General features: G+C 37.8%; 7 protein-coding genes across 10 annotated transcripts; 3 read left to right on the forward strand and 4 right to left on the reverse strand.

Annotated features, from left to right (window-relative positions):
• Positions 1 to 241: 241 nt before the first annotated feature.
• On the reverse strand, positions 242 to 4,072 carry LOC105977674 (F-box/RNI-like superfamily protein). The gene is made up of 8 exons (XM_013003018.2): positions 3,455 to 4,072; positions 2,798 to 3,016; positions 2,181 to 2,587; positions 1,787 to 1,972; positions 1,501 to 1,693; positions 1,305 to 1,381; positions 1,020 to 1,170; positions 242 to 764 (listed from the first exon to the last, which is right to left on the reverse strand). The coding sequence occupies exons 1-8, from the start codon at positions 3,719 to 3,721 to the stop codon at positions 468 to 470; spliced, it is 1,797 nt and encodes a 598-aa protein (XP_012858472.1). The 5' UTR covers positions 3,722 to 4,072; the 3' UTR covers positions 242 to 467.
• Positions 4,073 to 5,057: 985 nt separating this feature from the next.
• Positions 5,058 to 9,354, forward strand: LOC105977647 (Mo25 family protein). 2 transcript variants are annotated; one of them, XR_016032108.1, is made up of 13 exons: positions 5,069 to 5,363; positions 6,174 to 6,338; positions 6,448 to 6,566; positions 6,941 to 7,015; positions 7,188 to 7,281; positions 7,375 to 7,434; positions 7,610 to 7,675; positions 7,756 to 7,854; positions 8,264 to 8,308; positions 8,498 to 8,600; positions 8,790 to 8,878; positions 8,961 to 9,041; positions 9,121 to 9,354. XR_016032108.1 is itself a non-coding variant. In XM_088820584.1 (12 exons), exons 1-11 carry the CDS (start codon positions 5,241 to 5,243, stop codon positions 8,876 to 8,878), a joined length of 1,038 nt encoding a protein of 345 aa, XP_088676710.1. In that variant the 5' UTR covers positions 5,058 to 5,240; the 3' UTR covers positions 8,961 to 9,034. The 2 variants fall into 2 exon arrangements, 1 of the variants encoding a protein (XP_088676710.1); XM_088820584.1 differs by lacking the exon at positions 9,121 to 9,354 and having other exon boundaries at positions 5,058 to 5,363; positions 8,961 to 9,034.
• An 897-nt stretch (positions 9,355 to 10,251) lies between these two features.
• LOC105949131 (uncharacterized) lies at positions 10,252 to 12,115 on the forward strand. The gene has a single exon (XM_012972410.2). It carries the CDS (start codon positions 10,581 to 10,583, stop codon positions 11,817 to 11,819), a length of 1,239 nt encoding a protein of 412 aa, XP_012827864.2. The 5' UTR covers positions 10,252 to 10,580; the 3' UTR covers positions 11,820 to 12,115.
• A 393-nt stretch (positions 12,116 to 12,508) lies between these two features.
• LOC105977637 (Bax inhibitor-1 family protein) lies at positions 12,509 to 14,597 on the reverse strand. Its single transcript, XM_013002971.2, has 4 exons — positions 14,198 to 14,597; positions 13,362 to 13,475; positions 13,116 to 13,273; positions 12,509 to 13,020 (listed from the first exon to the last, which is right to left on the reverse strand). Exons 1-4 carry the CDS (start codon positions 14,469 to 14,471, stop codon positions 12,817 to 12,819), a joined length of 750 nt encoding a protein of 249 aa, XP_012858425.2. The 5' UTR covers positions 14,472 to 14,597; the 3' UTR covers positions 12,509 to 12,816.
• Positions 14,598 to 15,616: 1,019 nt separating this feature from the next.
• Positions 15,617 to 17,999, reverse strand: LOC105949121 (Tetratricopeptide repeat (TPR)-like superfamily protein). Of its 2 annotated transcripts, none has more exons than XM_088820586.1 (2): positions 17,886 to 17,999; positions 15,617 to 17,804 (listed from the first exon to the last, which is right to left on the reverse strand). In XM_088820586.1, exon 2 carries the CDS (start codon positions 17,722 to 17,724, stop codon positions 15,856 to 15,858), a length of 1,869 nt encoding a protein of 622 aa, XP_088676712.1. In that variant the 5' UTR covers positions 17,725 to 17,804; positions 17,886 to 17,999; the 3' UTR covers positions 15,617 to 15,855. The 2 variants fall into 2 exon arrangements, with proteins under 2 accessions (XP_088676712.1, XP_088676711.1); XM_088820585.1 differs by having other exon boundaries at positions 15,617 to 17,820; positions 17,886 to 17,973.
• Positions 18,000 to 19,414: 1,415 nt separating this feature from the next.
• LOC105977622 (protein FAR1-RELATED SEQUENCE 7) lies at positions 19,415 to 22,786 on the forward strand. Of its 2 annotated transcripts, none has more exons than XM_013002951.2 (2): positions 19,415 to 19,862; positions 20,288 to 22,786. In XM_013002951.2, the coding sequence occupies exon 2, from the start codon at positions 20,301 to 20,303 to the stop codon at positions 22,620 to 22,622; it is 2,322 nt and encodes a 773-aa protein (XP_012858405.2). In that variant the 5' UTR covers positions 19,415 to 19,862; positions 20,288 to 20,300; the 3' UTR covers positions 22,623 to 22,786. The 2 variants fall into 2 exon arrangements, with proteins under 2 accessions (XP_012858405.2, XP_012858413.2); XM_013002959.2 differs by having other exon boundaries at positions 19,476 to 19,862; positions 20,293 to 22,786.
• LOC105949111 (heavy metal-associated isoprenylated plant protein 19) lies at positions 22,714 to 24,053 on the reverse strand. Its single transcript, XM_088820589.1, has 3 exons — positions 23,895 to 24,053; positions 23,673 to 23,757; positions 22,714 to 23,525 (listed from the first exon to the last, which is right to left on the reverse strand). Exons 1-3 carry the CDS (start codon positions 23,925 to 23,927, stop codon positions 23,245 to 23,247), a joined length of 399 nt encoding a protein of 132 aa, XP_088676715.1. The 5' UTR covers positions 23,928 to 24,053; the 3' UTR covers positions 22,714 to 23,244.
• Positions 24,054 to 24,082: the final 29 nt, after the last annotated feature.

The raw sequence follows: 24,082 nt of genomic DNA on the forward strand, positions 1-24,082 counted from the left end.
AATTTAAGGATCAAAATAGAAAAATATATATAATATAGGGACGAAAACTGTAATTAAAATTTCCGCGGACCGATTTTTTTTTTTCTTTTTGCCCGAAACCGATTGGTACCAACTTAATAAGTTAAAATCAATTTCAAACGCCGGATTAATAGTTTAAGTTATTTGAGGACCAATTTCATGACAGAAAAAATTTAAGGACCAAAATAGAAAAATGTGTGTAATATAGGGACGAAAACTGTAATTATTTCTTACTAAGTCCATTTAAATTTATTGTAATATATAATAATTCAAACATGTAAAATTACTATAGAATCTAAACCAGAATCCCACACATACAATAGTAAACCAACAGTGAATCAGACCTTATTACCAACTACACTACAAATACAACACGAGACAACAGAATACATACTAAGTCACGCTTTATTTCGACCGGTGTGTCTTTTTCAAACTAACGGAAAACGATTTCAAAGGTCAACGCATAGGTAGTTGATGATGGAACCCGCTCGTCTCTCTGTCCTGGCACTAACCTTCCACTTCTCGACTAATATCTTCTTGATCCTCGTACATGTTGTAACAATGGTGGCAACTCCAACTTCTGTGATTCCGGGGCAATAAACCATGTGGCAAGATTCCAGAAATGCGCACTTCCTCGCGAGATAGCTAACACCCGTGTCTGTTATTTGTCGACAATGTGATATAACTATGTCTTTAAGTAACGGGCAGCCTTCGCCCAACTCCATTATTGCATTGTCTCTGAGATTCTGTGTCGTAGAAAAACAAAGCATATAATTGCAGCTTATAAACTAACTATGTATTGGGGGTCAAGTTGGCAAAACGGAGGGTCGTATATACATAACACATGTTCAAATTAGCGTGCAAGAATTTACGATTATTATTTTCCAATCGCGTCGTATTTTAGTATTATTTTTTGGGCAAGTTAAAAGAATATTCTCTTTAGCAATACCGTTTTTTGTTAGGCATGTACAGATACGGAGAGACGGGGTCCAAAGGCAAACCTGAAGAACGCTAACATCGAGATAACTAAGTTGAGGGGAGCCCCTAGCAATAGCTATTATTCCAGCATCCCGAATTTGGTGGCAGCCACTTACATTCAAATGGTGCAAGGAACAGCCTTGACCTATTGAAATCAGTGCCTCATCCCCGATTCTGGTAATCATACACCCGAGAAATATCAGATTTAAGCTTTAAGCACATGAACTAAGATTCTAACAACCTTTAAATTTAGCAAATTATTCTTTTCAAAATAAACGGAAAAGGAGGGGACGAGAGGGATTCCTAACCTGTCACAGAATCGTAGGCTGAGATCTGTGAGAAACTTACAATTTTGACCAATAGCAATTATTCCTTTATTACCCACCTGTTAACGGTGCAAATGAAAGCCATACTTAGAAACGAGAGTGTTAGAATAGAATCGAGGACCAAACCAATAACATGCAAAGAATGGTTGATTTCAGGTGGGAAAATAACAAAGAGTACCTCATAACATCGACGAATATGGAGCTTCCTTAAGTTCTTACACCCTCTAGCAATACTACATATGGATTCATCTCCAATACCCGAGCAATCCACCAAGTGAAGAGCTTGCAAGTACTTGCATCCTTTACCAATTTCACTTAATCCATCGTTTTCTATCCGCTGACAGTACAGCAAGGCTAACTCCGACAGTTGGCTGCAGTCATAATCAGTGAGATTACGAGGGAAAAAAAACGTTTACAAGAAATAAATGAGAAAGCAAGCGCAAGAAGAGAGGCCAGACACTTACACGCAATTTTTTCCGATAGATTTCAGTCCGTCAGTTCCTATATTGTGGCAGCCATTTAGTTCAATGTGAGTAAGCTCTGAGCAACCAACAGCTACAGAATCCAAACCCTTGTTACTTAGAAAGTAGCAGTCGCTCAACGTAAGATTTTTCAATTTTTTACATCGTTTTCCAATGGCATACAGACTCCTGCAAATGGAGAGAAGATGGTCTTAGATATCAATTACATTATCTTTTTCCAGGCTTTAATATTCAATTACATCAATAAAATAAGGGCTATGACCATACCTGTACACATTTGAATAATAGATTTGAGACTACTATAGAGAATAAACGGGTTATTCCGTACATCTCTACTCAGAGAGCGTTAGCGTAAATAGAGTGAAAAAAGACTGACCTGTCTGTGAATTTCTGGAAGCTGTATAGGGCCAACGTCTCCAAAGATAAACAGAAAACGCCAACAGCTTGCAAAGCCTCGTCTGTTACATTTAGGCACTGAAGTTTAAGAACTTTCAGCATAGAGCATCCTTTGGCCACGGCAACCAAGCCTGTGTTGTGGATGATCTCCGAGTCTAGTGACAAGGATTCAAGAGATCTGCAGTGAGATCCCACTGCTTCTAACGAGAGATCGGTAATTTTAGCACAAGCTGCGACCCCAAGCGATTTCAAATTCCTCCCGCAGCTAACGGCCACGGGAACCAGTCCTGCGTCCGTCAATCCTTCGCAGAAACGCAAATTCAAATCCTGAAGAAATTTACAGCATTCTGCTACAGCAGTCAAACCTCCATCTCCGATGTAGCAGCCCTTAAAGCGAGAATAAGAAATAAAAAATACTCAGGTGATAGTCCTTGATAGAAGAGCAAACAGAATACACTAACAAGGAAGTTTTACGGTTCCACCACCACAGAACCAACAAGTCTAAGGCTATTGTTCAGTTTCATACGTTCGAGAAAGAAAAGTGAGAACCACGATAGATTTACACCATATAAACAAAAGTAAAATTTAGGCAATTACCTGTAAATCCAGAGACTTAAGTGATCTACATTTCTCCGCAAAAGATCGGAGCCCCGCATCTGTAATGCTAGAGCACCATATAAGAGACAAATTTTCAAGTTTCAAAAAGCTCTCTCCAACAGCTGCCAAACCAGCGTCCGACAAGCTGTTTGTTCCCATCACATCATCTCCGGGCATACTTTGATCAGAACCATCACGATTAGTTCGACGTCTTTTTATCTGCATCACAAGAAGAAATTAGTTGGTGTCGAAAATGGAGCTACGCTTATAGTGTCTATCCCAAATTCTACACGAAAACAACGAGAAGAATTAATACGATCAGCTCAATTGAGTACACCAATGTACCCCCAACGACTTCTCAAATTTAAGGAAAATCCTCCTAAATTGAAAAAAGAAAAAGAAAAAGTACATATCGAAATCGAACACATAGTAATTCATCACCTTGATGGATTAAATTTAACAACTTGAATATTTCCACAAAATCACATATTCACTAATCAGCAAAACAACACACACCCAAACAAAAAAATCTTGAAAATCAACTACAGAATAATTGTAACCAATCTAAACAAATCCTCCATTATCTTATCCAGCCAGTATAAGATTTAAAAACAATAATTAAAAAAAAAGGTGCAGATAATAATTGAGGTCACCTACATATTTTACAGGCAGTGAAATAGAGAGGCGTTCGTCGATAAATATGGATCGCGTATTAGGGTAGCGGCGGCTAAGCAGGTTGACGAGGTTGCCCGGGGCGGCGGAGGCGCCGATGCGGATGGTGTCACGGCTGAGGCACTCGAGGCTGAGCCACCGCTTGCAAACAAGCGAGCAGGCGTCGCGGCTCGGCTTCGAATCAACGTGCCGGAATATCTCCAGTATCAATTCGTCCGGCAGAACCGCGTTGATCAGATCGGAACCCCTCATTTTTTTTCTTCTCTCTCTGATTTCCTTAATTTACAATCTCCACCTCCAAATTGTGCGAGCAATAGATACAGGATGCAAAATAGAGAATCGATAGATACACATTTATGTAATCTCACACAGTAGTGTGTGTGGTGAATTTTCAGGTGAGGGGTAAAGCAGATTTAATGCTAATCTACTGCCAGAGATGAAAGAGATCGCTTCCAATACGGGAAAGCTTGGGTTTTTATTTTTTTATTTTTTTATTGGGAAAAAAAAGTAAAAAACTGAAACTTTGTATTAAATTACATGATTATTTAGAATAAATTTTGAAAATGCATAATAATAAATTTGAAAGGGGAAAATATTTTTGGTTCTTCAAAAATAGATTTGATAATTTATAATATATAAATATATATATTTATGAGAAAAAATACAAGTTTTGTCCTTCAAGTTTGCACCGATTTCATATTTAGTCCCCCATGCTTACAAAAAACACATTTGGTCCCTCATGTTTTAAACATTTAATATTTATAGTCTTTTTCGTCAATTTTTCGTTAGTACTAACGCAATCAACCGTGTGTACATCATTGACTGGCGGACCAACGGCAAATTGACGGAAATGGCCAAAAATATTAAATTATTGAAACATGAGGGATCAAATGTGTTTTTTGTAAATATGAGGGACCAAATGTGTAATCGGTGCAAAGTTGAGGGATGAAAACTATACTTTTTCCAATATTTATGGGTAAATTATGCACCCCAGCCCTAAGGTGAGGTCAAATTACGAAAAAAATCTTCTTGTTTAGGTAATTACAACCACCCCTTCAACTATGAATCTTCTTACACGTCCACACTCTTATGGTGTCCAATTCGATATAATCTTCTAGATTTCGTGAAATGTTCTCTAGTCTGTACTCGTTTGCAGTTTTTGATGCACCACAATCTGATATTTACAAAACAAGAGACACATTGTATGATCATCGTATTTCAAAATGTGGAGTAAAATATGTACAAACTGGAGAATATTCTACACAATCTAGAAGATTCCACTAAATTTGACACCGCAAGGGTAAACGTGTAAAAAGATTCATAGTTGAGGGTTGGTTGTAGTTACCGAAAAATAAGGGGCGTTTTCGTAATTTGATATTATCCATTATTTACTCTAAAAAATATATTTGATAATTTTCGAGAGAAACTATTGGAGTTTAGAATTTAGATGGGGCAAATAAATTAACTTAATAGGACTGTTGGGCTAGGCCCATTAGCGGAGCCTTATATATAAGGTGGTACTGAAATGATTTCAACGACTTTATACTAAAAGCGGGTTTTACAGACAAACACGCGTACTTCACTTCAATCATTCGATCGACCAATCAATCAATCAGGAAATCCAAAAACCAGAACTGATTTCTGCAAAAAAAAATCCTCCCAACTACCACTCTCACACTTCCCGCAAAATTCAAGCTATCGCAACAAAATTCTGATTGAAGCCCAGCGATTATCGGTTAGAAATTTCACAGATTTTGAGAGAAATTCAACAATGTCGTTCTCGTTCTTCAAGCAATCGAGGCCTAGAACCCCGCAGGAATTGGCGAAGGCGATCAAGGATAGTCTCGTGGCTCTGGACTCTAAAACTGTAGCTGAAGTCAAAGCCCTAGAAAAGGTCAACACTTTTTTTTTGCATTTTTTCTTCAAGTATTAATTTTACTTCAATCGAAATGTGGTTAATTTGTGATGTTTTTTTTTTTTTGCTGGAGTGTTGTTATGGTGCGTTGATTATGGTATAATTAGTGTTTTTATGCTCGATTAAGTACCGATTTTTTGTTGAAATGCGTCCCGGTTTCGATATTGAAAAGCGAAAATGAAGTTGTTTCTGAAATTTAGTAGTATTCTGTGATAAATTTTGCTTCAATTTATAATGTGGTTGATCTATGATGTTTTTTTTTTTGGCTGGAGTGTTGTTATGTTGCGCTGATTATGGTATAATTAGTGTTTTTATGCTCGATTAAGTACCGATTTTTTGTTGAAATGCGTCCCTGTTTCGATATTTAAAAAGCGATATGGAAGTTGTCTCTGAATTTTAGTAGTATTCTGTTGATGATTGTACTGGTTATCTAGACTTTTGAATTGTTACTTCAATGTAGCTCAAACATTTGCTCCGTGGAGAAATATGTTTGCGGAATGCGATAGGAACTAGTTAGAAAGAGCAGAACTTGCAGTTGGATTGTTATAATTTTATCTATAATGAGTTTTTTTGTAAATGAATATGGCATCTTCTCAAAATTACTGTGTTATGTACGATGAGTTAATACGTGAGTATGCCGCCGTTATATATAAGAGTTACCATTCGATCTTCGTTTTAATCATTTGAGGAGAAATTTTTTTATTTATCTCTAATTCAGTGCGTACATAATTGAAGTAGATGGCATGTACATAGCATCATATTACTTATTTTGGCCGTACTATGATACAGGCTTTAGAGGAAGTTGAGAAGAACATAGTGACAATGAGAACCATGTTGTCGGGAGATGGCGAGATTGAGCCAAATTCTGATCAAATCGCACAGTTGACCCTTGAAATCTGTAACGAAGACGTTATTTCTCTTCTTTTTCACAAGTTACCTACTCTGGGATGGGAAGTAAGTACTTAGTCATTATATTACTGTCAAATAAAGCAAAACTTAGAAATGTATGTAGATATACGCACTGTATTTCTGTACTTGAGAATCGTATGATATCTCCACGCAGACAAGGAAAAATATAGTGCACTGTTGGTCGATATTGCTAAAGCAAAAGGTTGATTCAGTGTTTTGCTGTGTACAATACCTGGAGAACCATCTGGAGTTGCTTGACTTCCTTGTCGTTTGGTGAGAGCATATATATATTTATTTATACGCCAGATGCTCAGCTTTCATTTATTTTTTCATGTATCCTGATGGCATGTGTAATTTATTCTATCGTTAAGATAAATTTCTTAAGTTTATGAAATCCCGGAGATGATTTATTGTATGAATTAAAGCTAATTGCAATTAATAGCTAACTCTATGATATTTAATTAGCATACACTTCCTTTATTGGTTGTAAGCATTTTGTACAAATTTTCCGGGATACTGAATTTAATGTTCTCTTCTGGTTTGTACTGCAATAAATGGATTTTTGACAATCTTCATGATTGTGTTATGTCTTCTCATGTCAAATTGATGTTTGACAATCGGCTATATACTGCGTGTACAACAAACAGCTACGATAACAAGGAAATCGCTCTGACTTGTGGGCATATGCTGAGGGAGTGTATCAAATTGCCGACTCTTGCAAAGTAAGATAGACATGCCTTTCATTTTACTCGTTTTATATCCTATAGAAGTTGCCCGTTTCTCTGGTATTTACAAGGAAGGCTGCTCAAACCATGTGTCAGAAAAGGAATTTTACAAGGCCTCTTTTTATCTTGCAGAACTTCAATATCTAAAAATTACATAATTGTATTTCAGATACATATTGGAGTCTCCCAGCTTTGAGTTATTCTTCAAATTTGTTGAGTTACCTACCTTTGATGTTGCCTCTGATGCATTCGCTACATTTAAGGTAAGATCTCTCGTTTATTGATTCTCAGATGGTCTGATCATCGCCTTAAAGTACCTTGGTGCTATTATTTACTGTGTGACTGTCAATTTTCAGGATTTGCTCACTAAGCATGAAACTGCGGTTTCTGAATTCCTGACTACTCACTACGACGAGGTTCTACCCATTCTCTATCTGTATTACAATTGAAGTATAAAAATTTGTCAGTTAATTATCCCCGTCCAGAAGAAGTTTGTTGGCTTATATCATGTTATTCCAATAATAAACATATATATTGCAACATGTGAAAATTGTATACTCGTGTACTAAATAATTTTATCCCTTTTTTCAGTTTTTTGAGCAATATGAAATACTTTTGGCATCGGCTAACTACGTGACGAGAAGGCAGTCTTTGAAGGTTTGTTCACTGTAAGCTAATCTGGCTTCTCCGTTATATATCTTGTATTTTATTAACATGTTATCTTCAATGAACTTTAGCTTCTCTCGGACTTTCTTCTCGAGTCTCCGAATTCCCATATAATGAAACGCTACATTGCAGAGGTTCGCCACTTAAAAGTCATGATGACATTACTCAAGGTACTTTTCAAGTTTTCTCCCGATGGCTTTGGAATTTCTTTTATTTATACGATCAATATCAAGCACTTACAGTTGCACGAACGAAACTGCGTTCATTTTCACCTTTACCTACAACTTTGAGGAAGTTAAGAACAAGGTAGCCTACCCTTTTACTTCTTGGGGCATGAGTTAACCTTCTTACATATGTTCAACGCAGTTTGATTTTCGGAATCCATAATACAGTTAGTAAGCATATATGAATCATGGTGTATTTTAGTTGGTTATATATCTATCCACATGCTTATGTAAAGATTCTTTCATGCATTACATGCTTCCGAAGTTTAACAGAAAGTTGCTTTAAGGATAGTTTTTCGAATTGTCTTTTAAGATATTTTAGCATATTTTCTATAACCGAGATATATTTTTACAGGATTCTAGCAAAAACATCCAAATATCCGCCTTCCATATTTTCAAGGTAAACAACATGCTTATTCTCGTTTATTTGCAATTTTGGTAGAATTTAATGCTTTCTATGGATTGTTTCAATCTTGAGAAGCAAATTAGAGTGTGAAAGAAGGCTTATACTTCCCTTCTAATCTTGTGTGTGTGTGTGTGTGTGTGTGTATAGGACAATTTCGATATGATTTGCTTACATCGGCTGCAGGTTTTTGTGGCTAACCCAAACAAACCTCGTGACATAAAAGTTATCCTTGCAAAGAACCACGAAAGGCTTTTGGAACTGCTCCATAGTCTATCTCCTGGCAAAGGTTAACTACATTTCCATCCATAACCTTTTGTTTTTTTCTTACTAAACAGAAACAACTGGTTAAGAAACGAGACTATCGACAACCACAAAAGGCTTTATTCAAGATCTTTTTACCTGGTTTTATATACGTCCTTCGTCTTTCACACAGTAAATAATTTGTGCCCGGTAAAAATATGTCCGGTCATTGCAGGTGCCGAAGATGATCAATTTGAAGAGGAAAAGGAACTTATAATCAAGGAAATAGAGAGAGTATCTCGTCTTCCCAGGCTTGATTCTTAGGTAATTACCATTTTGACCTTCTTCATATATACATATATATTGATCGTCTATATAACTCGGGATCATGATCTTATTCTTCCAGAGTTCTTATATTCAAGCTTAGCATCTCCAACATTGAAAAGTAAAAAGAATTACCACGCATTACGGAAAAAAAAACCCGAAGGTATCAGATGCTTTATGACCGGCCGAAATCCATATATTTATAGCCTTTTATTCGTTTTTTTTTTTTTTTTTGTCTCCAGGTGGGGTTAAATGGCCTGTAGCTAATTATGCTGTATCATAAGCTCTTCAATTTGGAGATAGGATAATCTTTACTCATGTTCTTCATATTTGTCTAATCTTGCTCTGTGTATGTGTGTGTGTGTGTGTTCATATTTCAAGAATTTACAAATGTTCCTATGTTGTTATTTATGTAATTATATGAGCAAAAAGGTGTTGAGAAGGCTAACAAGTTTATATATAAGAAATTTCCGGAATCGAATGTGTCTCGTTTGTCATTTTGGAATTGAATTCGTCTGTGCTTATTTTACATCGTAGTTCATCACATATATGAAATGAATATAAAGATAGGGTAAATTACAAACACCCCCTGAGGTATGGTCAAATTACAAAACCCCCCTTCTTGTTTGAAAAATTACAACCACCCCCTCAACTCCTCAAAATTAGTGGAGTCTTTGAGATTATATAGAATATTATCACTTTTGTATTCGTTTTATCCCATTCGAACTCTACATTATGAAGCAAGATGATCATAATATGTGTTTTTTAACTTGTATGTATCAGATTGTGGTGCATCGGAAACTGTATTTTTACACATAACGAGTACAAGCTAGAGCACATTCCACGGAATCTAGATGGTTTTGTTGAATTTGGCACCATAAGAGTGGAGGTGTAAGAAAAAATCATAATTGAAGGGGGTAGATGTAATTATCCAAACAAAATGGGTTTTTTTCGTGAATTAACCATACTTCAGGGGGGTGTTTGTAATTTACCCTATAAAGATATGTAAATGAACTGAGCCGGCTCAAATAATAATATACACAACTATGGATTGAAGTTGGACGAATACGATAAATTAGCACTTTTGAAAAAAAATCGGGTATTCATAATTGAACTTTGTGCACGTGAGTCCTTATATTTTAATATGCTCCATAGTATTCTCAAAAAAATTCTCTTCGTGATTATCAAATGGCATACCATAGCGGGGTCGTGCGCACATAGTTCAAACTACATGGTGGTTATGTCATATGTGCTTATATTGAAACTACAAGGGACTTATATGCACAAAGTTCAAATCCTAGAGGGTTAAACTGCAATTTACGAAAACAAATATACTATATACTCTAGCTAATGGCTAATAAATAATTAATGCACTATTAATATACACACAAGTCAATTAAAACGACGCCGCATCCATTTGCGTTTCCATTTCCATCGTGGTGGTATTATACGTATATACGCCGCCGTCCACATTCTGTATCTATCTATCGAAATATCACCGACTCACGTTTTCAACTGTAATTCCCCCAAACCAAACCAAACCCTCATCAAGAACAATTGATTCAGATCTATCCGCCATCAATCACCAATTCATATAAGCGATGAACTGAACACACACAACACACGCTAACTGCGTGTATCGATCGATATACAGCATCGTCTGTATCTATCTCACCTCCTTCAATCTCTCCTCCCCCCCTCAATGGACTTCTTCAAATCAGTGTTCTCTGAACCCACCCCCGACCCCTCTCCGCCGTCGACCCCCTCCACCCCCACCCCCACGAATCCCGAAAATACCCCTCCTGCAGCTTCGTCATGGGAATTCGGATCGACCCTTTTCAGGACCATAGCATCGAAATCCGAATCCCTAATCGACAACTACTACAAAGATCTCCAGGACTTCAGCACGGAATTGAAAAAGGAGACCTCGGTTATACGCCAGGCCGCCAGCCGAGCCGTCCAGGACCTCCCGGCTCGGCTCGAGTCTGGTGCCGCCATTGCCCAGGAGTCGCTTGAAGCCGTGGGGCAGGCGATCGATAATGTTGGGTCTACCGTCTCCGAAATAATCGGTAAAGATTTGAACTTTGCCCCAAATGATGGTTATTCGGATAGTGATGATGATGCAGGAGTTAGTCCCGATCTTGGCGGGACCGCCAAGCCGTATAGTAGATTAGAGGCGATTATTCGTGGGTTGCAATCGAATGTTACGACTTACTGTGAGGAAGTGGAGGAGGGTGACTATAGCGAGTGGAAATTAGGGTTTAGAGTTGATGAAAGGAGAGATGAAATCGAACGATTAGTCAAAGAAAATGGTGTGATTAAGGAGATTTACAATGAGGTTGTGCCGGAGAAAGTCGATGAGGAGACATTTTGGTGCAGGTACTTTTATAGGGTTGATAAGATTGTTAAAGCAGAGGAGGCAAGAGCAAGGATTGTGAAACGGGCGATTTCTGGCGACGAAGAAGAAGAATTGAGTTGGGATGTTGACGATGATGATGATGAAGATGGTGTTGATAATAGTGAAGGGAATCTTGATTTAAAGCCGAAAGATGATTTGAAGAAAGATAATTCACAAGTTGAAATTGTGGAGGATGAGGGTGTTGGTGTATCGGGAACAAATAGTGGTGTTTTTGTTGTAGATGATGATAATTTAGGGGAGGGGTTAATATGCAACGAGAAAGAGGTTTCTTCCGAGGGTAAAATTGGAAGTGATATTTCGATTATTTCGAGCCAAAGATCGTCGCATGCGGAGGATGATCTTGGGTGGGATGAGATTGAAGATATTGGGAGTGGCGACGAGAGCAAGATAACCGAACGTGGGTCCCACAAGAACACTAGTAGTGAAATCGATTTGGCGAAGCGGCCGAGTGGTGCGGAGGAAGATGAAGATCTGTCGTGGGATATTGAGGATGATGATGAAGATGTGCCGGTTAAGTTGTGATTTTGATTCTTTTGCTCAAGTTCATTGCAATTCCGGTTTGCAAATACGAATAGCATTGAAATTGTGATGTTTATGTTTGTCTTCTCGTTTTTTTTCCCGGTCTATATGCTTACATAGTGTAAATTTGCTTCTCTATTTCGGAATCACAGTTGAGATAATTGTATCGTGTGAAGATCTCAGCTCTACTCCTTACTTTTTCGATTCAGCTCGATTATTGCTGAATGCTTGAAACTTGATATAATTACGATATACGTTGGCTTTATGACTAGCAATTGCGATGATACAAATTTTACGAATTAAGTGTTGGATTTCAATCTGCTTGGATTTCTTCTTGTTCTTATTATTTGCACAATTGGTTTGTTAACTTTTGAAACATATTGCTTGTCCTCTATCGAGTAACGACGGGGAGAAAACGAGAGAGAGAGAGAGAGAGAGAGAGAGAGAGAGAGAGAGAGAGAGAGAGAGAGAGAGAGAGAGAGAGAGAGAGAGAGAGTCCATGTATTATTAGTAACAATGTAATACCGAACAGTGAATAATAAGTCATCTTCGCTCGATGTACCATCAACCTAATTTTTTGATTATGTTACGGACCAACAGTAAATCGCGGACCTCGTAATGTTTTCCTTGATTAAATTGGCACAAGGAATTAACTAACATACATTCACACTGAGTTCATTGAATTGTGGAAATTGCACAACAAAACATAGAATAAAATTTCTCGTCAGCATTTGAATATCACATTACAGAAAACTCAAATTTATACAAAATACGTAGCTTATTAATGTTGATCGACTCACACAAGTTCAAGACAAACCGTCCCCGTTTGAATACATGACTTTGTGATTAGTAGCAACCACATATTCACATGTGCAGAGAGACTTGCAATTTCCACACAATTGTCTCTATATATTTTGCTAGAGGAGAAAATAAAGCAACAATCTATGATTTTACGGAAGAACAAAAAACACGGTTTATGCAGTAAGTACATCGTAGCTTTTCAGTTGTCCTGTTTCAGCATTCGCAGAATGGTGAGGAAGAGATTGAGAACATCCAAAAAAAGGGTCACAGAAGCCCAGATGTACTCATCATACGAGAATCGCTTGATCAGGTTTTGAGTGTCGTAAACAATGTAACCTGAGAAAATTATGGCACTAATTGCACCATAAATGGCGACAGTGGTAGATCCTAGCGGGAAGAACACCTGCATTACCAACAAATAGTATGCTTTTAATAAATATTAATCAATGATGCCAACTAATGCCCTCTACATAATAATCGAGATCAAGAGAAAGAGACCTGAATAAAACCGGTCAAAACCAAGATGAAGAGGCTAGTAAACAAGACGGGACCAAGGAAACTGAAGTCCTTGCCCTTCTTAGAAGCCCAGAAAGTATAGCCGGTCAGAGCTGAAACTACAGCTGACGTCAATATTAAGGCTTCAAGCACAATTGCTCCTGTAATTTGCAACGGTGAAAATCAGGATAAGCATTTATTTTATTACACCATTGTGTTCATCTTGAAATTTATTGTGAGCTACTTTACCTTCAGTGTTGGCACAGCTCACGCCAACTGTCAGGCTTAGAGAAGCGGTGAAGAGCCCAAGGAAAATGAAGTTCAGTGGGTGTGTTTGTTGATAAACATGCAGAGGCCACAACACTAGGCAAGAAATAGATTTCTTAGTAACAGGGAAATGAAGCAAGAAAAAGAAGAAAAAAAACGTAAAACATGCGAGATGACAAGGTAGTGGAACCTGAGAAGTGATATCATGTGTTGACAATTGTTTTTCAGCATTATCTTATGAAAACTAAGACGTGTTCCAAAAAAAATATAACCTTTTTAACCAAACTTTATTTCCAATAATATCTTTGTTAAGGCATCTCATCATAATGGAACCTTTTGGGTACAAGACCTCTTCTCCACATATTAACAATAATTTAAGTAAATCATCGGCTTGGCATTAGAATGATTTATGGGAAAGACAACCTATTCCTCCATTAACAAAGCAAAATTAGACATCATGTAAAAAGTCCCAATAACCAGACAGATCTGCAATTTTTATGTATAAAATTACAATACATATATGAAAGGCAAGATCAGTGGATCAAGAAATTTCGACAATAAGACTCAAATATTGGTCAACGATTTCATGATGGTGTAATTATCGGGGAGAGAAAAAGAAATATCTTAGAATTGCCCTAGCAAATGTCGCCTATTGAGTATTGACAGAGTATTGACAGATACCAATTTTTCATCAACGCACATAAGTATCAATCATCAGAGAAATGTACCACCTGGTTATGCAAATTGGATAATGCATATACAAAATCGCGATTAAAAGCAGAATCAATTAATTTAAAAAAAAAAAAAAAAACTCTCACATATGAAGGGCGTGAAGATGAGGAAAAGCAGGAGGACGGAATTTCCGCGGAGGAGATCGTTGATCGGAGCGTACAGAACAACAGCCGCGGAGACGACGGTGGTCATGAGGATCTGCGCCGCCAATATCCCGTAGACTTTCTGTATGAACCCCCATCGCAGCTGGTTCTCGCCGTGCCCGATCCCAGGGTACAGCATATCGCCGGATTCTATGTCGAATTCTCCGCCCTTCATCGCGGCGGGGCCGTCGCTACTCACGCCAGCGTAGCCGTACATCTTCTCAGATCTCTGGTTGCGACGACGATTTGGTCGGGTTCTCCTCTGCAATTTTCTCTCTCTAGATATTTCTGTGCTTATCTCTCTCTCTCTCTCTCTCTACCCAAATTACGGAGAGGTATATACCTTGACTATTGAAATGACGCGTAAAGGATGATTTTTGTGTCGGTTCGGGTCGGATCCGGTTCTCAATCCGGGTGGGTCATGCTCCATCCTAGGATTCTAAATAAAGCTAAAATTGTAAAATAAATAAAGGGTAAATTACAACCACACCCCTTAGGTATGGTCAAATTATGAAAAAACCCCTCGTGTTTGGGTAATTACAACTGCCCCTCAACTATGAACTTTCTTACACGTGGTGTCAAATTCAACATAATTTTCTAGATTCCGTGTTTGTACTTGTTTTGTACAAATATCCAATTTCTGATGCACCACAATCTGATATATACAAACTCAAGCATCTTATGATCATCTAGTTCCAAAATGTGAAGCGAGAATGTAATAAAACATGAACAAACTTGAGAATATTCCATATGATCTAGAAGATTCCACCAAATTTGACACCATAAGGATGAATGTGTAAGAAGATTCATAGTTGATGGATAGTTGTATTTATCCAAACATGAGAAGGTTTTTTTGTAATTTGACCATACCTCAGGGGTGGTTGTAATTTACCCAATAAATCTTACTTCTTTACCGAGAGTGCACTAGTGATTGGGCGCCATAGATCAATGTAAAGACCACCCACTAAACAAACATATTCATAGGTGTGTGTGTGTTATTATATGTAAATTAATAGTGCATAATTACCCGATGTATTTCATTGGAGATAGCATCTACAAACCCTACAACACCAATTTGAAAAAACAAAAAATATAAACTAGTCATGTATGGCATGAACACTAGATCACATGTTTGAATAGGTAAAATAAGTCATAATTTATAATTAAGTTTTATTTGATATTTTTACTAATCCAAGCAATCTCCATAAAATGATAAATTGCATTGATTTATTGAGCAATTTGAGTATTACCTCCCATAGTTAAATTATAAAATTGAATTCCCTTAACAACTAAGTTTTTGAATTAAAGTCAACTACAACTAGTCAGCTACTATGCACATACATTAAAGAAAAAATCAAGAAATTCTCCAAAAGTACTTATTGCTTAGACTTATAAGTTATATCCATCATGATCAACAAATGCCCACCACAAATGAATTGCAGGCTTAAACAGTCAAATTAAACCCAACTATACTTCCTCATTACAGCTTGTGATGCTGCCATTGAACAACAACTACACATCAAGAAAAAAGAAATAAACAGATCTTCCTATCAATTTCGTCATAATCATTTGAAAAAAAAATATCGAAAAAATCAAGAACTTCATCTTCTCTCGAGAATTTCGTCCAACGATTTCCGAACGAGATGCGGATTATCTCGGCAAAGTTTCTCCACTAACGAAAAACAAATGCTCTCCCGAAGAACAAACCCCATCTTCAACATATGTTCCAAAACAAACAAAGCATCATCAAACATTTCATCTAAATAGACGCATTTAATTATCTCCTCAAAAGTCTTCTCTTTCGGTCTCACCCCTTTACGAATCATATACCTCAAACACTCGACCATTTCCGCAAACCGGCCTTGCTGGCTCAGCCCTAATATAATCGTGTTCAAAGAACAAATTGCGGGTTCTAATCCCCTACTTCTCATCTCCACCCACAACTTTTCTGCCTCTTTCACATTTCCAATCTCACAAAGCTTCTCAACCAACGTAACAAACGAGCCACTTGAAGGTTCGAAACCCTTCTTTAAAAGCTCGTTAAAGAAGTACGTAGCTTCGGTTATTTTTCCTTGTTGAGAAAACCCTTTAATCAGAGAGCTATAAGTAATGGAATCTTGAAAAATACCCTTCTCATTCATTTCTTCGAACAATACTCGAGCCTCTTCTACTTTCCCGTTTGAACACAACCCATTTATCCTTGTGTTAAAACTTATGGTACTCTCTTCATAGCCTTTGTCGAGCATCTCTTTATGAAGCTTCTCAGCTTCATTAATACAGCCACTCTTAAATAACCCGTCAATAAAAGCACTATAGGTATACTCGTTCGGTACAATCCCGTTTTGAATCATCTCAAACCACAGCTTTCTTGCACCTCCTAGATTCTTGTCTTCGCAAAGACCGTGGATCATAGTTGTGTACATAACCCTATCCGGAAAATAGCCTCTGTTTTTCAATTCGTTAAAGATTCGGAAACCTTCGGATGTCATTCCTCCTTTACATAATCTATTAATAACCTCTTGATAAGTGTCGTTACCTGGGGAACAATTCTTTGCAATCATGTTATTAAGAACGGCAGATACTTTCCCATAATCGCGATTCTTGCAAAACGAAGATATCAACTTAACGAAAATAATATTTTCCGGAACATGCCCAGCTTCTAACACCTGCTGAAGAAGCCCGTACCCTTTTGCAACATTTTCTTCCAAACAAAAAGCTTGAATCAAGTGCCCTACGGTTTTTACATCCGTTATTACATTATATTCCATCATATTCTCGTACAATTTCCAGACAACATCGACTCTTTTAGTTCTCACCGAGTGTGACAAAGCACAGTTCCATGTTTCCAACGAGATAGAATAACCAATCGATTTTTTCAACCGTTCAAACACATCGAGTGCCTTATCAATCAACCCGTTTTCACAGAGGCACCTTATATACAACTCTAAATACCACGGCTCTGGATCGAACTTGGTGGAATCGAGAAAATTCATCGCAGCCTGGGCCGCTTTCGCCTCCACAAGCCTACTAAACATCACATTGCATAAAACAGGATCGAACGAGGAATCGCTGAGGGACCTAAGCCAGAAAAAGAACCGGAGCGACAGAAAGACGTTGCTCTGTTTTAAAACCTCACTGTATACAGTAGGATCCGTGAAGTTTACGGTCGGAAAATCGGTTAAAAGGGTCTGTTCCCATCTGGGTCGGATCCGAATGAGATTCGAAACCTCTTTCGCGATCTCATTAACACTCGTAATTTGATGTTGGGCATAATTTTCCCCTAATTCTTCAGAACTTCTATTAGGCTCAACAAGATTAAAGATTCGATTTTGAGCAGAAATTTCATCTGGGTTTCCGTTAAATTGGTCAACACTGAGGTTTCGGCTTCGGATTTGGGGGGTGGTGGGTTGTAACGATTTAGGGTTTTGGCGGAGGCATAGATTTGAGAGAAACGATGGAATCCTGGCCATTGCCAATGCCAGTTCTACTGAGTCATTTTCATTCAGTGATTTGTAAACAGAAGAAATTGATAGAAATGCGATGATAATTTCTGCAACACAATAAAACTACTGTACCAAATTAGTTGCTGTATCGTGTAAAGAGGAATGATTATATGTAGCGAAATACTTACAGATAGATGCAGAGGTGGAGATTGAAGATTGAAGATTGAAGGAGTGGAAATGGATTTGATTCGAAATTATGCAGGGGTTTTGGTGTATGGAAGTATGAACAGAATTGGGGGTTTTAGTTCTCATATTTTCTAATTTGGCCCCACTACTATGGATTATTCATCTATTCACCCTTGCTACTTTTTTTTCGTTTCTTTTTCCACCCTCATTAGTAGGACCGACATTTGAGATGGGCCCGATGGATCGGCCCGGTTATATTTGAGTCGAGCCAATTTTTTAGTGAGTCGGGCTGACTTTGAGTCATATTTCTAAATTTGATTTATTTACGAGTTGAGTTTGAGCCTATTAGGGGTCAAACCGAATAGACCTTAAAAGCTAAGCTGTTTTTTCAAGTGTCAGTAGCGGAACGTTCTGTCAATCGGGGAAGGTTTTTGGTGACAAGACCTGGAGCTCAAACTCGAATGGCAATAGTTGGCCCTCGACCCGACCAATTAAGTTAATAATAAAATATGTAATACATTTATTATTTTAATGATATGACTTAACATACGTGTGCAAAAAAGGTAAAATATAAAAGGAATTAACTGGTAACGGTACAATAGGTAAAATAGAAACTAAACGCAACATACTCATCCAAACTCAATTGTCGAAATTTATCACCGAGATTTAAAAATATAAAACGTTTCCAATAAAAAGAGATACTAATCTTTCTTTTTACTTCTTGCAGACTTGTTTTTAAATTTTTCCAATACCTTGCAAAGATCGTTTAGGGTTTTCTTAGATTGGCTTCAATGGAGTTAACTCTTGTTTATCAAAATTGTTTTACGAAACTTTTTTTTACTCGTTACAGTTCTGTCGCAACTCGCAATGATATCCGAAAATAAAAAAAAATACATGAGTTGAGCTTGAACATAAACTAACGATGACCAATCGTATGTGAGTTTGAGCACATAGTATTGAAGCCCGATAATAAGTGAGCTTGAATCAACCCAAAATCGACTCACATGACCCGATCGTTAGCCATACTTATCACGGTCCAGTTGTCTTATTAGTTCAATGGACCAAATAATAGGAGTAATATTATTATCCAATAAATTTAGTAACTACTATACCCTAATTAATGGCTAGTATGATTAAGTTTATAAGTGGTGATTAAACAAGAAAAAGACCATTTTATTCATAAAAGTACTCCAAATTAATCAACAAATAAATAGTGGATATTGAGCTAATACAATCCAATCTAACCCAAATTAATTCAATTCATGTAATTAAAAGAGGCCCTATTGATTTCAAAGTCCTGTTTTTTACATAGTTGACAAAATTTTACTATATACGATTCAATGTCTCAATTCATCTTGAGTTTGCATCTTTTGATTTGAATCTCAAGAAAATTTCAAATCATAATACTTTTTTTAAAAAAAATTAAATTAATTACACTTTTATTTAACAACTTGTTCTAAATTAGTCAATCAAAAATTCATTGATTAAAATAATTAAATAAGCAATTAAGTTCAAATCAAGTGAAGAAGTCAAACATCCACCAAAAAGAAGAACTAGTAAATAAAAACCACCACCAACCACAAGAGGGACACACCACAGCTTACCATACACCTCCGTCACACAGTATAAAAGCTCTCCCCACTCTGAAACCACCGTTCAAAAGCGCACCGTTACTGAAAATCCACCTCAGCTCTGCACCACCCATTCCTCAGCCCAGACAGCCACTGAAGAGAGGCAAATCAAAGCGGATATTTGCTAGCTTCATATTCAGATCCATTTCTTCATTCGAGCGATTGATTTTTTTTTTAATTGTTTTTTGTGATTTATTTAAGTTTCGAGGTGTAATTTTGTTGATTGTGAACCAGTCGATTTGATTTTTACAATGCGAGCTAGTTCTGATTCAGTTGCCGAGATTTGACCGCGATTTTGATTGTGCGCGAGGTCTGATTTTCTGGAATTTTGTTCAGCTCAAACGGATGGTAAAACCCTAGTTCCTCTTTTTTGATTCATTTCTCCATGAGTTTTTTATAAATTAAGATGATGTATTTGTGTAAGTTTTGTTTGTATCTGGTTTACTCTGGTTAAACATTGTTGGTTTCCTGAATTGTGCTTGAATTTCGTTGATTATATGAGAACTTATTTCGTGTTGCTTGAATTGGGGTTTATTTCCTAGAAATTGCATGTTTAAGGTGTTTAGTTTTTCATAGAGTTACCTTGCGGATGAACCTACGAGAATTATTTGTGTACGATATGTAAATGTACTTTGCTTGAATCTTTTTGTTATATATATGTTTACTGTCTTTTGAGAATGTTGTTCTTTGTTTTCGTACTCGTTGGCTGTGATTTGCTGGTGATTGTGATTGTATATGCTTTGCTAATATTTGACTCTTGCTGATGGATGCAGAACAGATACTGATATGAATAGGGAAGAGTTGGTAAATATCATGAATGTAAGGTCAAAACCAGCACCTCTAGTGGTTGGAAAAGGCAACGGCTTTCGGGACGATGAAGGAGAATCTAACATGGAACCACATGTAGGATTAGAATTCGATACCGCTGAAGAGGCACAGGAGTTTTACAGTGCCCATGCAAATCAAGTGGGGTTCAAAATCAGGATCGGGCAGCTGTATAGATCAAGATCCGATGGATCCGTTATTTCCCGGAGATTTGTGTGCTCAAAGGAGGGATTTCAGACGAATACAAGAACAGGTTGTGCCGCTTTCATAAGAGTGCAAAAGGCGGATACTGGGAAGTGGGTTATAGCCAGTATAAAAAAGGAACACAATCACGAATTCGAAGCCAGTGGTGAAACTTGTCCGACGACTCGGATACAGAGGAAGAGTTTTCCAACTCCACGATCGTCTTCAGGTGGGGCGAGTCGGACGGGAATCAGAACGCGTGACGAAGATAGTCCATCTAGTGTAGTTGAAATTAAGCGTCTCAAAAAGGACGAGATGGATGGAGTTGGTGGTGGACTAGCACGTGAGCCCAGTAAAGGTCTCGAATTCAATACTGCGAACGAGGCTTACAAATTCTACTACGCGTATGCGTCTAACATAGGGTTCAGAATAAGGATAGGCCAATTGTTTCGCTCCAAACACGACGGGTCGATTACATCTCGGAGATTTGTGTGCTCCAAAGAAGGGCGTCAGCATCCTTCTAGAGTTGGCTGTGGAGCGTATATGAGAATACAGAAACAAGAATCGGGAGGGTGGGTAGTTGATCGTCTTCAAAAGGAACATAATCATGAAATCGACCGTTCGACAGATCCTAGCAGAACAGCGAGTGCTGCATCAAAGGGGTATAGAGAGGAAGGAAGCAGTATTTTGGAAAACTTGGATTTAGTCGAAACAAATGAAGGCCTCAGCCTCGTCAAACGAGTTAGAGAAAGCAACATTGGAAGTGATTGGTACAATATGCTACTCGAGTACTTCCAGTCTTGTCAAGCGGAAGATACCGGATTCTTTTATGCAGTGGAAATGCGTGAGGGTAATAAAGGTATGAACATTTTCTGGGCCGATGCGCGGTCTAGATTTTCGTGCGCTCAGTTTGGAGATGCCGTTGTGTTCGATACAACTTACAGGAGATGTAATTATTCGGTCCCGTTTGCTTCGTTTGTTGGCGTTAATCATCATAGGCAGCCAGTACTTCTTGGTTGTGCTTTAATTGCCGATGAATCTGAGGAATCATTTACCTGGATCTTTCAGGCTTGGATTAGGGCAATGTCCGGGTGCCGCCCTGTGTCTATAATAGCCGATCAAGACAGGCCCATTCAACACTCAATTGCACAAGTTTTTCCTGGGACCCATCATCGTTTTTCCGCTTGGCAAATTCTTGATAAGGAACAGGAGAACTTAGGCGCACTACTCTCCATGGACGCCGAGTTCAAATACGAGTATGAAACTTGTATTTTCCAGAGCCTAACGGCCAGTGAATATGATTCCGCATGGAATATGCTTATGAACAAATATAATCTCAGAGAGAATACGTGGTTCAAGGAGATGTATCGTATGCGTAAAAGTTGGGTACCGTTGCACATAAAAGGAACATTCTTTGCTGGAATCCATGTGGATGGGAGCTTAAAGTCGTATTTCAGTCCCATTTTGACCGCCCAAACTCCGCTTAACGAATTCATTGTTCGATACGAAAAAGCTCTAGAGCAGCGCCGTGAAGAGGAAAGGAAAGAAGACTTCAACTCGTTCAATCTGCAAGCAGTTCTGCACACAAAAGATCCAATCGAAGAGCAGTGTAGAAAGCTGTACACCATGGCAATGTTCAAAGTGTTTCAAAAGGAGCTTCTAGAATGCTACAGCTACGTCGGAATAAAGATAAACGTCGAAGGGGCAATCAGCAGATATCTGGTGCAGAAATGCGGGAACGGGGAAGAGAGAAATACAGTTGCGTTCAACGCGTCGAATTTGAATATTAGCTGCAGTTGCAAATATTTCGAGTTCGAAGGCGTTCTTTGCAGGCACGCATTGAAGGTGTTTCAGATAATGAACATAAGGGAGCTCCCATCTCGCTATATCTTGCACCGATGGTGTAAGAATGCGAAATACGGTATACTTAGGGATGTTGACTCAGCAGGTGGCTCTCAAGATTTTAACGCTTTGATGACGTGGAGTTTGAGAGAGGAATCCCGTAATTATATCGAGGCAGGGGCAGCATCTTTGGAGAGGTACAAGCTCGCGTTTGAGATCATGCAAGAGGGAAGAAGAAACATCTGTTGGCAAAATTAGAGAATGTCTAGATAAAAAACACAGGTCAGAGATATCTTTTCCCTTCTATTTGTTTCTATCTTAAACCATGTAATTAAATAGAATCTATCTGTTTCTTTGTGTAACTATATATTAGAGCTTTTGGGTATTGACTCTTATTCTAGTTTATATATGTGTTTTATCAACTAGCAGAATGCTTTTTGCACTTCACCAAAATTAAAGTTGCCACCGTATTTTTCGCCGGAATTGCCATGAATCCATCCAATTGAAGGGCATTTGCGTCAATTCAGGGATGGATCACCCTAATAGCTGCTAAGTGAAGAAAAAAAACCCTTTTTTTTTACTACTGAAATTAGTAAAATGGGTCGTATTTTTCGTATATTAGAAAAGATAAGGATATTAGGATTTGGATGGGGAATAATGAAATGACTCAAATGCCCTTGAAGTGGGAATAAATGGCAATTCCGATGAAAAATACGTCGAGAATTTTGATTTGGGGCTAAGTGCAACGAGAACAAAATTTTGAACGGGAAGAGTCCCTCTTTTAAATTTGTAGAGGGGAAAGTCCCAAAATTGAAAATTTCTAGGGGGCGAAGTGCAATTTGTCTATCTCTCTCTTTTTCTTTTTTTTTCTTTTTTTTAATTACATTATCGAACAAGCATTTGCATTCTCATCATTGAACACCATGTGAATTTCACCATCTCCATAATAATGAACCGGCCAAGAATCATCCATAGCTTGTTCGGCCCCATTTTCTCTCTCCTGTTTTCTCTCTCTCTCTTCGTCATCTTCTTCTTCCCCGACCAAAAGCTCGACTTTTTTTCCCGTTTTCTTCTTTAGTTTCTTCTCTACTTTATGTGGATTGATTTTTCCTGTAATAACCACTCTGTGATTCGTCACGTCTGTTGTGAACGTCTCCACACCTGTTATAACCAATTCGAACGAACGGCGTTCTATCAAAAGTGTCGAAACTCACACGAATACGACCCCCTTTTCTTTTCCCTTTTAGACGGATAACGCCTAAAAACGGAGGGGGGCGAGTAATTAGAAAGGTAGAATGGAGAAAACACCTTTCATTTTGGAAATGGCTTTGGCAACAATTCTTTCACATGCATTGCAATGCATTGAGACTTTGTATTCAGCCACCACCACAACCTGCTCATTTTTAAATTGTCCCAGAAAATTGTTAATTGGTTAATCCAATCCCTCTATGATTTATTACAATCTGATATGTGTATGTATATGTATATATACATAATATGTATGTATGTATGTATGTGTTTGTATCTTACTTTTTCTGCCTTGTGTTTCTTCTCACCAGCCATTGAGAATTTGTAACTGGTGAAAGAAATCAAACAAAAAGATTGTAGACAAGAATCTAGAGGGTGGTTTAAACCGGTAATTGTCAAAAGTTAGTTATTTGAAGGTATTTAGATTTTCTTTTTTTTTTAATTGAATACTCTTCAATCTTGAGAGCCTT

This window comes from Erythranthe guttata, chromosome 7, assembly GCF_056151865.1.
Source record: "Erythranthe guttata isolate IM_541 chromosome 7, IM_541, whole genome shotgun sequence".
Taxonomy (NCBI): domain Eukaryota; kingdom Viridiplantae; phylum Streptophyta; class Magnoliopsida; order Lamiales; family Phrymaceae; genus Erythranthe; species Erythranthe guttata.